General features: G+C 40.4%; 1 protein-coding gene across 1 annotated transcript in view; it reads right to left on the bottom strand.

The window, feature by feature from the left end:
* The window catches only part of LTBP1 (latent transforming growth factor beta binding protein 1), a 333,365-nt gene that overhangs the window by 191,662 nt on the left and 127,139 nt on the right, over nucleotides 1–14,564 (bottom strand). The window contains 1 exon segment of the mRNA XM_037528248.2: nucleotides 6,722–6,889. Within this exon segment, the coding sequence (XP_037384145.1) occupies nucleotides 6,722–6,889 (168 nt within the window).

Genomic DNA, 14,564 nt, shown 5'->3' on the forward strand with positions numbered 1-14,564 from the left:
CACTCATTACTCACTTCAGATCTCTGCTTAAACGTCCTCAACAGAGAGCCCTTCCCTGACCAGTCCACAAGAGCAATCACACCCTACACCAACCCTCTTCACTCTCCCTCTCCAAACTTCATTCTTTTTTTAAAAAATATTTTATATAATTCTTCCATCATTTTTCATTTTTGCACAATGTATCCATTTTCATTTTGGTTATATTCCCCATACAACTGCACCCCTCCCTTATTTTGCCCCTAGTCCTTCCTCTCCCCTTTTCTCCCCCGCTCCCCATAGTGTGTCTCTGGTTTATAGTTGCTTGTTGATTTTGATTTTTACTTTGCATTAATTAGTCTTTTTCCTGGTCCCTTATTTAGGTTTTCTAAATTCCGGCTATGAGTGAGACCATCAGGTATTTTTCTTTTTCTTTCTGGCTTATTTCACTGAGCATGATCCCAACTTCATTCTTCTTGACAGCATTTGCCTGACACTGTGTCGCGTACTTGTTACAGTGTATTTTGGTAGCATACATTTGACAATAGCATATACTTACTTTTTTTTAACTTTCAATTGTGATAAAATACATGTAACACAAAAATTATCATCAGAAGCATTTCTAAATCTACAGTTCAGTAGTGTTAAGTACCTTCATATCATTGTGAATTCAATCTCCTGAATTTTTTCATCTCACAAAACGGACACCTGGACCTATTCAACAAGTCCATATCTCCCTCTTTCCTCACCCTGGCAGGCAGTGTTCTTTCTCTCTCTGTGAATCTGATTACTCTCATGCTCTCATACAAGGAGAATCATATGGTATTTGGTGTTGGGTGACTGGCTTGCTTCACTTCGCATAATGTCCAAGATTCAGCCACACTGTTCAGTCACATTATATTTCTATGGCAGAAGGGCAAGAACTTCGTCTTGTTTGTTGCGATGTTCCCAATGCCTAAACCAACCCCTGCCACATGGCAGCTGTTCAGTCTAAGCTAAATGAATTGATGTTTCTAGTACCAGTCTTTAAAGAATGTTCCATAGTTTACATAAGACAAAGGAAATGGTATACATTATGCTATTTATTCAGTGCCAGAAAACAAAATAATCGGGTGATACTAAAAAAAAAAAAAAAAAACCTGATAAAACTAAATAGTTCCTTTGACAAGTTGCTGACCATTCTCAATGGCCAAGTAGAAGGGAACTCCTTTCTTTTAGTATCAAATTGGATCATCTTACAAAACAGATCTATACAATGCATTAAGAGGAAAATACATGCACCAGTTAATTAAAGAGTGACATGCTGGCATTGCACTGGTCTCTGGGCTGGATGAACATCAAGGGATCCAAGCAATGACAACTGGCACAAGACAAAGACTCAGTGTCTGAAACAGGTTGCCAGAAAAAAATGAAAATGCTTCCCACTCCATGAGCAGTTATGATGGTTTATTTAATGCCCTGTTGAGAGGGAATTTTCTCCCGTTCTTAGAAGGAGAAGACATATAATGAGATTAACAACATGGACTGCTTCCACCCCTCATCAAGATACACAGTGTTAAGTTGTCTGGGGAGTTCGAGGGGGAGATGCCCCGTGTGGAGCATCAAACCAACCTTAGAACAATGGAAGGCAGCTAGAGGTTGTCATTGCTAAGGGCTGTTCAGAAACAGACTATCAAAACATTGTTTCCTACCTTAAAAACAGAATTTACTTTTTTTTGCAAAATGATAAATATCAACATTTCCGTTTCAGAAATTTTACATAACTTTTGTAAGAGTAAATTCCAAATATTGAGGTTTAAAATTCTAAGTGTCTTCAGTCTTATCTCAATCTACCTTCCCACACTTGTCTCCTATTATTACCATTCATGCTTTCTTCAAGGGAAACTACTCCCAACTCTCAGCAACCACCCATGCCTTCTTGTCTTCATGCCTAACTCTAAAGGGTAAATTCCCCCTTCCCTATCAACTTCAAGTCTCCCTTCCTTCTATTTCCCATCCATCTTTACTTTGGAACTTACTGATATTTCAAGTCCCCTGGCCCTCATCCATCTACAATCAGGTCACGAGCACTTACCCCGCTCCCATGATGAGGCAACATGTTTCAAGGTAGGACAGTGTAGTGAACCAAACAGAAAAATTATATGCCATCCTTTTTCTCAAAGCGTCCTTTCTCAGTTAAAAATGATATCTGTATCTCCTCCTCTGGGCTCCTGCTAAGAGCTTCCTACCTTGAATTAGGGTTATTTACACATACTCTTCACCTTCTTCATAAGCTCTTAGAGAGAAGCATTAATGATTTGCTGGTCTTGGAAAATATAGTCCTGTGTTTTATACATAATCACCCACCATAAGGTTATAAGAGGCAACCTGGATGGGCAAGAGGTATTTGGACTCAGGAATAAGAAAGCCTGATTTAAAGTCACCTTTATAATCAAACCACTTAAAGTCTTGGCATGCGCATGTACAAACAAAGTTACTACCATTTACCTCTCTGAGGAAATACAAATCAAAAAAAAAATATATGAGAACATACTTTTTATAGTTATTCAATTGTTACTGATGGAATTGTGTGTCCCCTGTAGCTCTTCAGAGAACACAGCATCAAAGAAAGTGAATGTGTTACTTCAACCATCGTGATTGCTTTTCAATGCCTCTATAAATAACTTATGCCAAGAACAGTATTACTTTATTTGAAATATTCTAGTTGTGACAACATGAATTCCTAGTGTTCTCACAACTCTATAAACAACTTACAAACCCCAGAAGGTCATCCTCATTATATCCTATGAAATGGAAAGAATCCATTAAAACAATAATGGTTAACCTGCTGGCCCACCCAACTGGGAGTATGTTTCCAATTTTTAGAAAGGCAAAGACACAGAGACCAAGGAGACAAAACTCAGAATGTCATCCAAGGGAAGTTATTCTAATTATAAATCTACTTTATGGGAAATACCACTTGATATAACTGTCCTTCCACATTGTGCCATTATCACATCCATAAAAATTAGTGTATTCTAGAATCTCAGAGCACTTCCCTTGGCTATCATCTTCATTCAGGCCTCCCTTTAAAGTCGCAGTTGGCAAAAGTTATGACTTCTCCCCCTGAATAGTTAAGAAGAGACTACAGCTCATACCATTTGCAGAACATGGCTGGAGCTGAAGGGATGATGCTGAGTGAAATGTCAGAAGGAGAAAGATAAATACTGGTGGTGTCACTAGTATGTGGAATATAAAGTAATTAAACTAACAATCAGATAAAGGCAAGCTTGGAAACTAACCCTTGAAAACTGACTACAGAACTAAGACACCAAGGGAGAGAAGGGGTGGAGAAGGGGCAAGAACAAGAGGGAAGAAAGTACAATGGTCTGTGGTGGTGGAATGTGGGTGAGCTGCTGGTGATACACTATGGCAGCAATACCTGATAGGGGTACCTCAATATTAGTTCAATTAAAAATAAATTTTAAAAAAGGAACAGAGACTACATGCTTAATAGTTTAAAAAAATAAAGCACCTTCCTCTCACATCTGATTGATTAGCCAGACTCACAGTCACCACAGACAGACAGAAGCAAAAGGAAGGAGCCAACTTTACCCCTATGCCAGCTCTAGAATGAAGCCCTGCGTATCTGTTATTACTTGCATCATGTGATGACCAGTGACCTGGGCTGCAGAAGATACAGAACCAGAACAAGCCCAATGGCCATGATGAAGCCAGGACTCAAACTCAGGGCAGTGATATATCTTTATCGTCTCACCTACCTTTCCACATAACCCAGAACCCTGAGGTGCTCCTTCACCTGTCCCTCAATACATCATGGTCAGCCCAGGATGGTGAGGCAACATGACATGGGAGACTCTGGGTTCTAGTCCTTGCTAACTGACTCGCTGTGCAACTAAGACAAACCACTTAGGTCTGTTTTCCTCATCCATAAAATGATGATAATAGCATTTAATCTACTTTCTTAATAAAACAAAACAAAACACAGTGAAAATCACCAGTGCCAATGTTCAAGATTATTTCTACTATTCTGATTACCAAACAGGATTACTTAACTCAAGTGCCCTAACACTCAAGTCCAAAAGGTTTTCCCTGTATTGGTTTGACCCACTGGAGCAGGGATCTGCAGTCAGCAAGCAAAGGCATGTGAGTCAAACGTAGCCCATGGGCAGAGTCTGTAAACCACCATACCTGCTCCAGTCCACACTGCCTGTGGCCACTTTCACCACTGCCAGAGAGGCAAATACTTAGAAAGTAAGTCTACAAAATGTAACACATTCAATCTGGGGCCATTTCCACAGAAATGTGACAGCCCCCACCTCTCAATACCCTTAATATCAGAGGCCAAAGAGAAAAGCTAAAAAGTTACTACCAATTTTTAATTTTCCTCAAACTATACAATTTTTGTTTACATATCTATCTTGTCAAAAGATCGAACATATTGTAATTTTTTATCAAAAGAAAATAGGTGAATTGGAAAATCACTTTTTGTAAGTAATAAAATATTGAACCAGTAAGATCCAAGGTTATATGTCCCTCTCAAAAAAATCAAATTCTGAAATGTCCCATCTTCCTTAAGAATCACAATCTCCAAGTTCTATGAATGAACATTCTTCAATAACAAAATGTAAAACTTGCCCCACAGAGGAGCAAATATTTGAGCAAAGTTTAAAAAAGACAGAGAAATAGCTCAGGATATAAATATTTATCCCATGATTTTCAATGTGAAACTATTTCTATCCCCCCGTGCTCTGCTCTCTCACACCCTTTTATTTTTCATTAAACTACTCCACCAACCCTTTTGTAAATAATTCTGCTCCTTCTGCTCCATTATATACTTTGAATGGGCAATGTGTATCCTGTTCCTAAACATCTGCTTAAATGCCAGAGAGGAAAGTGTGTAGCATGTTTTAACAAGTAGACTTCCTCTGTTTCTCAGAGCCCTCAAGTATTTAGTTTCAAAATGAATACACTGTAAGCCAACAAATTACCACCCAGCCGATTACTTTGTCATTCCTACTGTAAAGATTTATAATAAATCAAAGAGGAGGAGCAGACATTATTGTTGATGATGACAGAGGAGGGAAAGCATGAGGATAAGGAAGGCGATCAAAAAAACCAAATGGGAAAAGTCATTAATACAACAACAGGCTACTAGGAACTGCCTGCTTCCGACCCCTCCTTGTCTGCAGCCATCCCCAAAGAGCCAGAAAATAATAACATTTATTAACTGAATAAAGGAGTTTGGTTATGAACTGTACAGGTCACTAAATATAAGCCATTTGTTTTATAGATGAGAGAAAATGATATCCAAAAATATTGGCTGTCGCACCCTGTGAACTAGCTGGTTGGGGGCAGGATCAGGATCAGAATGGAGTTCCTACACATCTGGCCTGTACCCCGGTTCTTGTATGAATGAATAAAATCTTTAAAAAAAAAAAAAAGAATCGAGTTCCCCGATCATTCAGCACACTTCTCATTAGACTCGGCTCTCTGCCCCCACTAAGCAGAATGTGCCATTTGGCACCTAACAGCTCAAATCTTTTAAAAATATTCCCGAAGTGCCCATATCATGGCCAGGAAATTCACAATGCCCTTTTTAAATAGCATCTATGGGCACATGTATTTTCCAAGTACAGACTATCAAAGGATTAGGAGTCACAATAAAGTAGGAGGATCATCAAAGAGCTAGTACGGACCTCAAGCTGTCCTCTCATATTTTGTCTCGCTGGAAATCAGTTTGAAATAGACACCACCTCTTTTCCTACCCCTCCAGACACATACTCCCAAGACTAAACAGCAATATTCCATAAAAAGACCAGATCTAGCCAGTGTTATTATCTGTCTGACATTTGGGTTATTCAGAGTAACTCATAAAGTAACGTGGGTGTCTGTGATTATTTGAGTACACACGGAAAACCATAATTGTTCAAGAAAATAATAAAAGACATTTTTCCGTGACAAAAATGCTGTATTGTATGACAGGATGGCAGGGTGACAGCAGCGCATGGACCACAGCGCTTTCCCCATTTACAAAAAAAAAACTGAAAAAGAAACGAAAGTTCTAAAAGGAGCAAAAAGCCTTTTTCTTCTATCAGTGACTACCAGAGTTCATATTCAAATTAATTACAAAAGATTAAAAGATTTGGAGCATTGACAGCAACCCACTAGCCTATCTTCTCCCCAAATCCATGTCATGTATCAATTCCTCATCCAGTCTTTTGATGCAGCATAGAAACTTGGCCAAAGATACAAACCTTTTCCCTTTCCTGCGATCAAAATGTAGGTTTCTGACAATTTTCATTTTTTTTTTCAGAGCCTGGTTATTCATGAAGTAAAAACATAAATTGAACCACATTCAAATTTTATAATGTGTCAACTCTAACATAAACTTTACTTATCGCTGAGCAGAAAAAGTCTGAAGCTGCTCAATCCACGTTGCACTTTAAGCGTCTTCACCTAAACCCCACTTCCTTCTGAGCTACTAATATCTCCCCATCACCACCAAGCTGCACAAATGATAAGCAGTAAGGGGCAACATCCCAGCTGCCATTTCTCTAAGAAACCAACCATCAGGGTCAAAATTATTCTGAGAGTCATTTTAAAGATCGCCTGAAAGCAGCACATTTGGACTCAGACAGAAACTCATTCAAGCAGAGAGCAGTGTGAATGGCAGGGTGTCTGGATGCTCCGAACTCATAAAGCTCCATCTGGGAAGGGCAGTGAGGGACCGTGGAGGACTCACCCACTCGGAAGTTCGTGGCCGTCAGGGTGTCGGCAGCATGACCATTCTCACTAATGAGAGTGGTGGTGTTCCCCTTCTCACAGCTGTTCTGACAGCTGCCCTTGGTGCAGGTCACTTTACAGATGCTCGGAGTAAAGACCACCTTGATGCGGCCAGTGTGGTTACTCACTAGGAGTGGAGGCAGGGAGAAAAAGAACAACAAACACATCAGCTTAGTATCCATGAACTTGCCTTGGGAGGTTTAAAAAAAAAAAAAAAAGAAAAGAAAGGAACAAGAGGGGGAAAGAGAGAGCCCACAGCCCGACAGGTTTAAGAGGAAAGCCTTCAGTGCTCGCTGCTCTGTATCCAGTGGTGTCTCTGAAACAGGAGTAGGAAGCTTAGCAAACAGAACTCTGGGATGCACTCCAAACCACATTTGAAGTCGAGTCACTGGAGTGGGATTACTAACCACAATGCTGCACTTTATTCACGGGCAGACAAAGAGCAGCACGGAGGGCACCACAGATGACAGGGCCACCCCTGACAGGCAGATGTAACGCAAGGGGCTGGCCGAGCACCTAGCGGTGGATCAACTCCTGTGTCCTCCTTGCGGTAGTTGCCCGGTCTCTCCACTTATTAAGTCACTACTTGCAGCCCGACCCCTGGAAATGTTTAAGGCATGCGGCATGTCTGCAAACATCTGTCTCAAATCTCCTGGCACTCTCAGCTGAAGTGATCAAATCCTGTGACGCAGCTGCAGGAGCCCATTTCTTTTTCACAACTCTGGGGCACTGTTTCTCCACATAAATATATGCAACGATTATTCTGTCTTACTGCGCATGGGGCTCATCTAAGAAAAAGTGAGGTCAGATGACAGGGTTGAAAGGGGAGGGGGGTGGGCTCTGTTAAAAGACCATCCTGGAGCTCTCGCTTCTGTCAGTCACGGGTTACCTGAAACAGGTAAGTCTTTCATTCTTCAAAGCCAAGTGCTATTACCCGATTGCACAGCAGAGGCAGCACAGCATCACAAAAGGGGCATTAATCTTAAGGTCAGGCTCTGGGCTGCACTCCCAGCTTCACCACGGTATGACCTTGGGCGTGTCACCTCACCTCTCCTCGAAAACATGAGAATAGAGCTGATGACTCTTAGCCAGCGCTGGATCCAGTGTCTGTATGGGGATCAACCTGGCCCTGCCTGCTTTTGTAAAGAAAGTTTTATTGGCACACTCGTTTATGTAGTGTCTACAGCTGTTTTTTTTGTCCTGGAACAGCAAAGCTGCACAGAGAATGTATGACCTCACGCCATTCAAAGCCAGGTCTCAATATAAATTCTCTGCCAAAGTGCAATCTGGAGACCCTATTCTGACTCCCACATCTGTGATATGCCCCCTGTCGCATCCCTCTCTCTAGAAGCCAGGGCACAAAGCTCAGGTGTAGCAGCAGCTAAAGACACCGGTTCATTCTTGAGGCTGGAGCATGAGAGGAAGCAACCTGTTGTCACTGTGGCCAAAGGGGAGCATGGTTCTGCTCAGCCTTTCCCCCGCTACCCCTCCTACCAGCTCCCCCTGGGAACTGCTTTGGTTTGACCAGGATTATATTTTCAGAAAATCATCCAAGAGGCCTCTATATGCCCTCAACACTAGATTGTGGACAAAATCTGAGCTTGGAAACAAAGACTCCCCACCCAAGAAGCCATTAGAGTTTCAAGGTTAGGATGGGGTCTCAAAGATCTTCTGATACAACCTTTACTTGAACATCACTAGTAACGGGGAACTCATTACCCACCAAGTCAACACACTCCAGCTAAGGGCAGAGTCTAAAAATACTGCTCTATGAGCTGGAAGGTAAGTTTTCGCAATAATTTTTATCCTTTATTCCTAATTCACCTCCACATGGTCTTACAATCTAATGCCTCTTTGCTCACAACAGTCATTCAGGTACCCACAGACAACTGTTATGGAACCAAAGAAAGCTTAAGCTAGAAAGGACTGGAAGAAACCAACCTGGGGTGACCCTGACACTTGAAAGAAGGAAATGGCTTTCTCCAGAAGAGAAATACCATCAGTTCCTTCCAATGTCTCCCTGGTGAGTGGTTCTAACACCAGACATCAGAACACAAAGTCTGCTGGCAGACATCCTAGCAGCCAGCCAGGTCTTCCAGCACCTTGCACAATGGTATCCAGAAATATTTTCTAGAAATGACCAAAGAATAAACATTTTAGGGTTGAAGGAATCTGTTACAACCCTTCAACTCTGTTGTGATAGCAGGAAAGCATCAGTATGTCCATGAAGGGTGTGGCTGTGTTCCAAAAAAAAGTTAAAGAAGTTGTTTGTTAACGTTTACTTTAAGTGTTAATATGACATCTACATTTTTCTCTGGGAGTATACCTTAAAAATTAAAAAAAAAAAAGACAATAGAATGCCAAGTCCCCAGTCAAAGAAAATTCACCTAGTTCAATTTTTTTAACAGTAGCATTAAAAAAAAAAAAAGCTTACACTGTAAATTGTCAGACCATGCTTACAAACATCTTCAGATTGTGTGTGTGTGTGTGTGTGTGTGTGTGTATGTGTGTGTAGCCCAGGGAAAAAAAAGAGACAACATCATCTCACTTCAAAAGAATATAAACTTCTATTTTTTCTGGCTCTTGGTGCAATAATGAAGTTAGAATTGGTGTGCCAACTATTTTGCCTTCTCTGGCATTAACTTGTAGCAACCAGCAGCTGCCATGCAGATGCTCATACCGTCACCTAAATTATGCTCACTTCGGCAAACTGAGACTTCCAAAGAAAGCAAGCACTTAATCATTGTTCCCATTTCACCTCCCAACTACAGTAGTCACTTCATAAGCACTTGAGATTCTCTGGACCTATTGTTCTTAAAAACTTATATTTCTTCGCCAAAAAAAATTCTTTTGGCTTGGAATCATTTGGATTTTCAAAAGGCAGAGACAGTTTCATATGACTTAATTCTGATTTTTACAATGTTCACATCTTCTTGGAAGCAGAAGATACATTTTATTTCATATTTCCCCTTGTGTTTTACAAGCATTCTGCTATAAAGTAATCTAATTCTAGAGCAGACACTTGTGTTCTCTGCCAGTCCTCTTACGTCTTCACTTAGCATTTATTTCTTCTTTATAATTAGTTTTTGTTTTCTACATCAATCTCAAAATCAGTACTGAAAAACTCAAGGGCTTTCAACACTACGTTGTCATTTATAGTTCTAATAGGAACCCCATAAATACTGAATGCATTAGAAAATACACTCCTGAGAGTAACATGCTAAGTGAAATAAGTCAGAGAGACAAAAACCATGATTTCACTTTTATGTGGAATCTAAAACACAAATGAAGGAACAAAACAAAACAAAAAGATACAGATTAGCAGTTACCAGAGGTGAAAGGGTGAGGCTGGGTGAAGGGACTAAGAGGAACAAACTTCCACTTATCAATAAATTATGGGGAGGTCAGCGACAGCACAGTAACTAGTCAATAATACACTGTACATTTGAGAGTTGCTAAGAGTAAATCTTAAAAAGTTCTCATCACAAAATAAAATGAGAACCCTGTAGGGTGACAGATGATAACTAGACGTATTGTGATGATTACAATACATACAAATCTCAAATCATTACACTGTACCCTGAAACTAATATGTAAGATGGCAATCATACCTCAATTTTAAAAATCAAAAAATTACATTCCCCCAACCCTACTCCTTTAACACCATTTCCACATTTCAAGGGTATCATGGAAAGAGCTCAAGTTTTTAAGTACACAAAACTAAGACACGCAGCTGTGCAGTTCATATTCTCCACATGTGACAAGCTGAAGACGACACCACTCATCTCCCCAGAGTTCAGTGGGGGTTTAACAGTAGTGGCCACGACCTTGCCTTCAGGTGATTTAGTCTATAACAGGCATTGTCCTAAAGTGCCTTAAAGAAACTAGCACTCAAGGACCCCTGGTGCCTTGTGGACATTGGGTATATAATAAATGTGGAGCAAATGTAATGACCAAATGGTCTCCATGGAGGCCAGGGTGCCTGTCCCACAGAGACAGGGACTCACAGGACGACACGGATCCTCCTGGTCTAATGCTTTGCCCTGCCAGTGAGGAAACTGAAGCCCAAGGTCAAACCCATGCTAGAAGATCATCCCTAGAGGCACCTATTAGCTGATTAAGAATTAAACCCAAGAAGCAAAAGTGAGACCAGCAAGGAGTTAATAGGGAATTATTGGCACAGCTTCCACACTTGGTTCTTCTGAGGAACAAAATGCTTAAAAATTTTTAGATCTCTATCGATAAATCAATCCCAGAAATCTTAAGCAGGCATTTTCAAACCCTGGGTTTAGAAATTCTGGCTAGAAACCTAGATCGCCTGGAGCCTCACAGCACCTCTACTGGGCCTCCTCGTCAGTCAAGACACTCAAGAGTCAACATCCTGTCTGCAGATCCTGCCAGACCCCGTGCGAATTTATACCTCCGAGAAGAGGCACTGGCACACAGCTTAAAACAAACCACAGATATTCAGAGTGAATGGCAAATGGGATGAAAGTGAAGCTGATACCCTCCCAATGGAAAAAGTTTTCATTTCTGCTTCCCCATCATTAGTGAGAGAGAAATTTTTAAATATGAAAATTGTCTTGACAAATGGACTTCAGTCTAGAAGACAGCACGGCTGCCATCTCTCAGTCCTTAGATGAGGATGTGACTCAGGCAGAGGGAGCCAAGGCAGTAAATACAATAAGCTCAAGCATCACATCGGATCTCATGAAGGAATACAGCCCCTCGCCGTCTTGTGGAATGCGACACAGCACGTCAGTGTCTTCCAACTCAAACAGCAGAGCCGAAGAGCACAGGCCTTATTCTGCAGAATGGAGCAGCAACTCTTAGTGGTTTAAAGCCATCACCCTGTCTATTAACCAGGGCCTGTTAAAGAGACCTCAAGGCTGATTCAATATACAGGTCACATGGAGAGAAACTGAGCTAACAGCCTGTTCTCCCGCTTGCAATCCATTGCTTGCCCCAAAGCCAAGAATTTTTTGAAGGACAAATCATGAAAGTATTAACTAATGCTTAGAATAACAGGACTTAATTGCTGAGCTCTCCAGACTTGCTGAACTCCTCCTGGACTATTTAAGCAATGCCCACAGAGTACTATGTTCCTTGAGAAAGGTGCTATATAGAAATTAATATCAAATCTATGACTTCATTGGGTTGCCCCAGTCATGGAAAACTCTCCAACAGACAAGCTCAAATGAGATCTCTACAGCTACATTCCAGCACCATCTCTTGGGATTTCTTCAGGTTGGAGAAACTAAATGAAGAGGTAGAAAGAGAAAACAGTTGCTATATAGGTGAATGTAAATTAAAGACCATTTAAGAGTGTTCCTCCCTTTTACCTGTACCCTAAACATTCACTGAAGAAAACTGTCAGTTACTCATCTCTCTCACACATATGATTTCCTTTCATATTATACTTAGGAGGCTACAGAGAAGAATATAGTAAATCAATAATATAAAAGAAATTTCTAGATATATTCTGACTTTCTTAAAGTGCTTGTTGCTCATCAGATAGCAAATGCTTATGGGCCTTTGCTTGGTAGATGTTTAAAGGCTATCTTAAAGCAAAATGGAACCAAAATTAAGCGGATTCTTCCTGTACCCACATCCAAACCTGGATCTCATCTCTGAAAATGGTCAGTCTATATTTTGAGACCATTCAAGATACATAAGACAGCAAATCCTGTTAGCTCCCTTTCCAGAAGGGGACAATTTCTTACTCCTGCAAGGCAAATTGACCATCAGCTTGTCTCTGGATTATTTCAACAGTGTCTGAACTGGACTCCCGGCTTCACCTCTGCCCTCTCATATTTTGTCTTTTCTCCACACATCACTCAGGGCCTCCTTTTTAAATGCAGGTCACTCAAATCACAGTGCTCCCATCCAAATGAGAATATGAACCAGTAGGTCACAGAGCCCTCCACGAAGTGTGAGCTTCCTGACCTCACCTCTTACAACTTGCCCCGAAACATGCAGTCTGGCCTCCATGCTACTCCTCAAACACTGGGCATACTTTTGTCTCAGGTATTTGTACTTGCTTTTCCCTCTGCTTAGCATTCTCTTCCCTGGATATACTCAGTTTCTCCCTCGCCTCCTCTATGGCTTGTCTGGAATGCCGCATTATCTGGAGGCCTTCCTGACTACCTGAAAAAACAACAACACCCTCAGATATTATCTATCCCCCATAACCTGTTTTATAGCCCCTGTGATAAATGTACTTTATACACTTACTGCTTGATTATTGCTAGAAGAAAATCCCATGAGGGATGTGTCTGTTCACTATTCTCTACCAACATATGTCTCATAGGACATGGTCAAGAAATAACAATTGAATGAATCAACAAACTTCCCTGACAGGAATTTAAATAATATTAAATGTGGGGTAACTGACCGTAGTGATAAAAATAAAGGGCACTCCTAGGAAACCTTTACCCTCAAAACATTTGTTATATGCTATATTTGTCAGCGAGAAATGTTTTAGTCAAAAATTTCAGATGAATGGAAAGCACAAGTGATTCAGTAAACCCTGCAATTGTTACAAAACATTTCCCCCAAAATCATTAAAATGTTGCCCAAAAAACAGTCAAAAGTAAAAAATTTTAATTAAACATGCCAATGGGAGAAGAGTTAAACAGGAAGTAGACATTTCTCAAGCATTTCTTCAAAAGATAAACAATTATCTGCTCCCCAAATTTCACAACATATTGTGCAAAAATCACAATGATACATGGTGGCAACTTCCTTTATAATTATAAATAAAATTTATGGTGATGTGTAAGGAATTGAATTTTTACCGTACTTCCAGTTTACTAAGAAGTGCTTCCCCTTCTTAAGCAAAGAACAGCTAGGGAACTTGAAAAAAACACTGTTAAGAACCTACAAGTGAATCTGAAGTAAACTTCCACTCAGCCCTAAAATCTGCCCAAAAGAGATAAACATTTTGGTCCCCAGTTTGGGGACTGGCCAACAATAAAGTTCTGACAATAAATATGGCAGATTTCATCTTAAATTTCCATTTATTTTAGGAGTCAAGTTTAATTTCCTGTTTCACTTGTTCCATTGTAGTTTTACCTTGACTCAAGATTTAAGGACAAAGATTTTCACCTAGAGCCGCACATCTTCTCAACTTGAGTCTTGGCTGTCAGCTACACTCTGCTGTGTTCAGTAGGACTTTTAAAAGTACACTTTGAAACATTTGAATGGGGGAGGACTTGACACCAGATGTTCCTCTCCCCATTTTAATTCCTCTTCCCATTTTACAGCCAAGCAAACTGAGGGCAGCTGATTGGTAAGTGGTTCCCTGTGCCAAGGTCTGAGCCTACATGTTCCACTGAACCATCTCTCCACGGGAGACGTGGCTTGAAATGCCATCTCCCCTCAGAACTATTACAGAGATTAGTTAACTCCTTCTGAACTTCAGTTCTCTTGTCTCTAATACAACAGAAAAAAATGCTTGCTTCACTGTATTGGTCTGATAGATGAAACATAGTGCTCAGTTTAAAAAAAAAATAAGTATCTCTTAAGACTATAGGATTACTTTAATCTTTCCTTTTACTCCTTGGAGGTTTCCTTCTTTAAATACCAAGAATAATAAGTTCTCTTCTCTAAAAATATAAGAACAAGTCCTATTTTTATCCTTGGAACAAAATCAAACATGTTTGAAGATATAATATGTTTTACAGTCAAAAGAGTCTCACTTTTACCAACAAGTTTACTCACTCAGCAGGATCTGACCCAGAGTTTGGGGAAAGGAAAATACAGTCGGTAATAAAAGTGAAGAACTAGCAAAACAAACCCAT

Source organism: Talpa occidentalis, unplaced genomic scaffold (assembly GCF_014898055.3).
Source record: "Talpa occidentalis isolate TD23 unplaced genomic scaffold, MPIMG_talOcc4v2.1 talOcc4.5, whole genome shotgun sequence".
NCBI classification, from domain to species: Eukaryota; Metazoa; Chordata; class Mammalia; order Eulipotyphla; family Talpidae; genus Talpa; species Talpa occidentalis.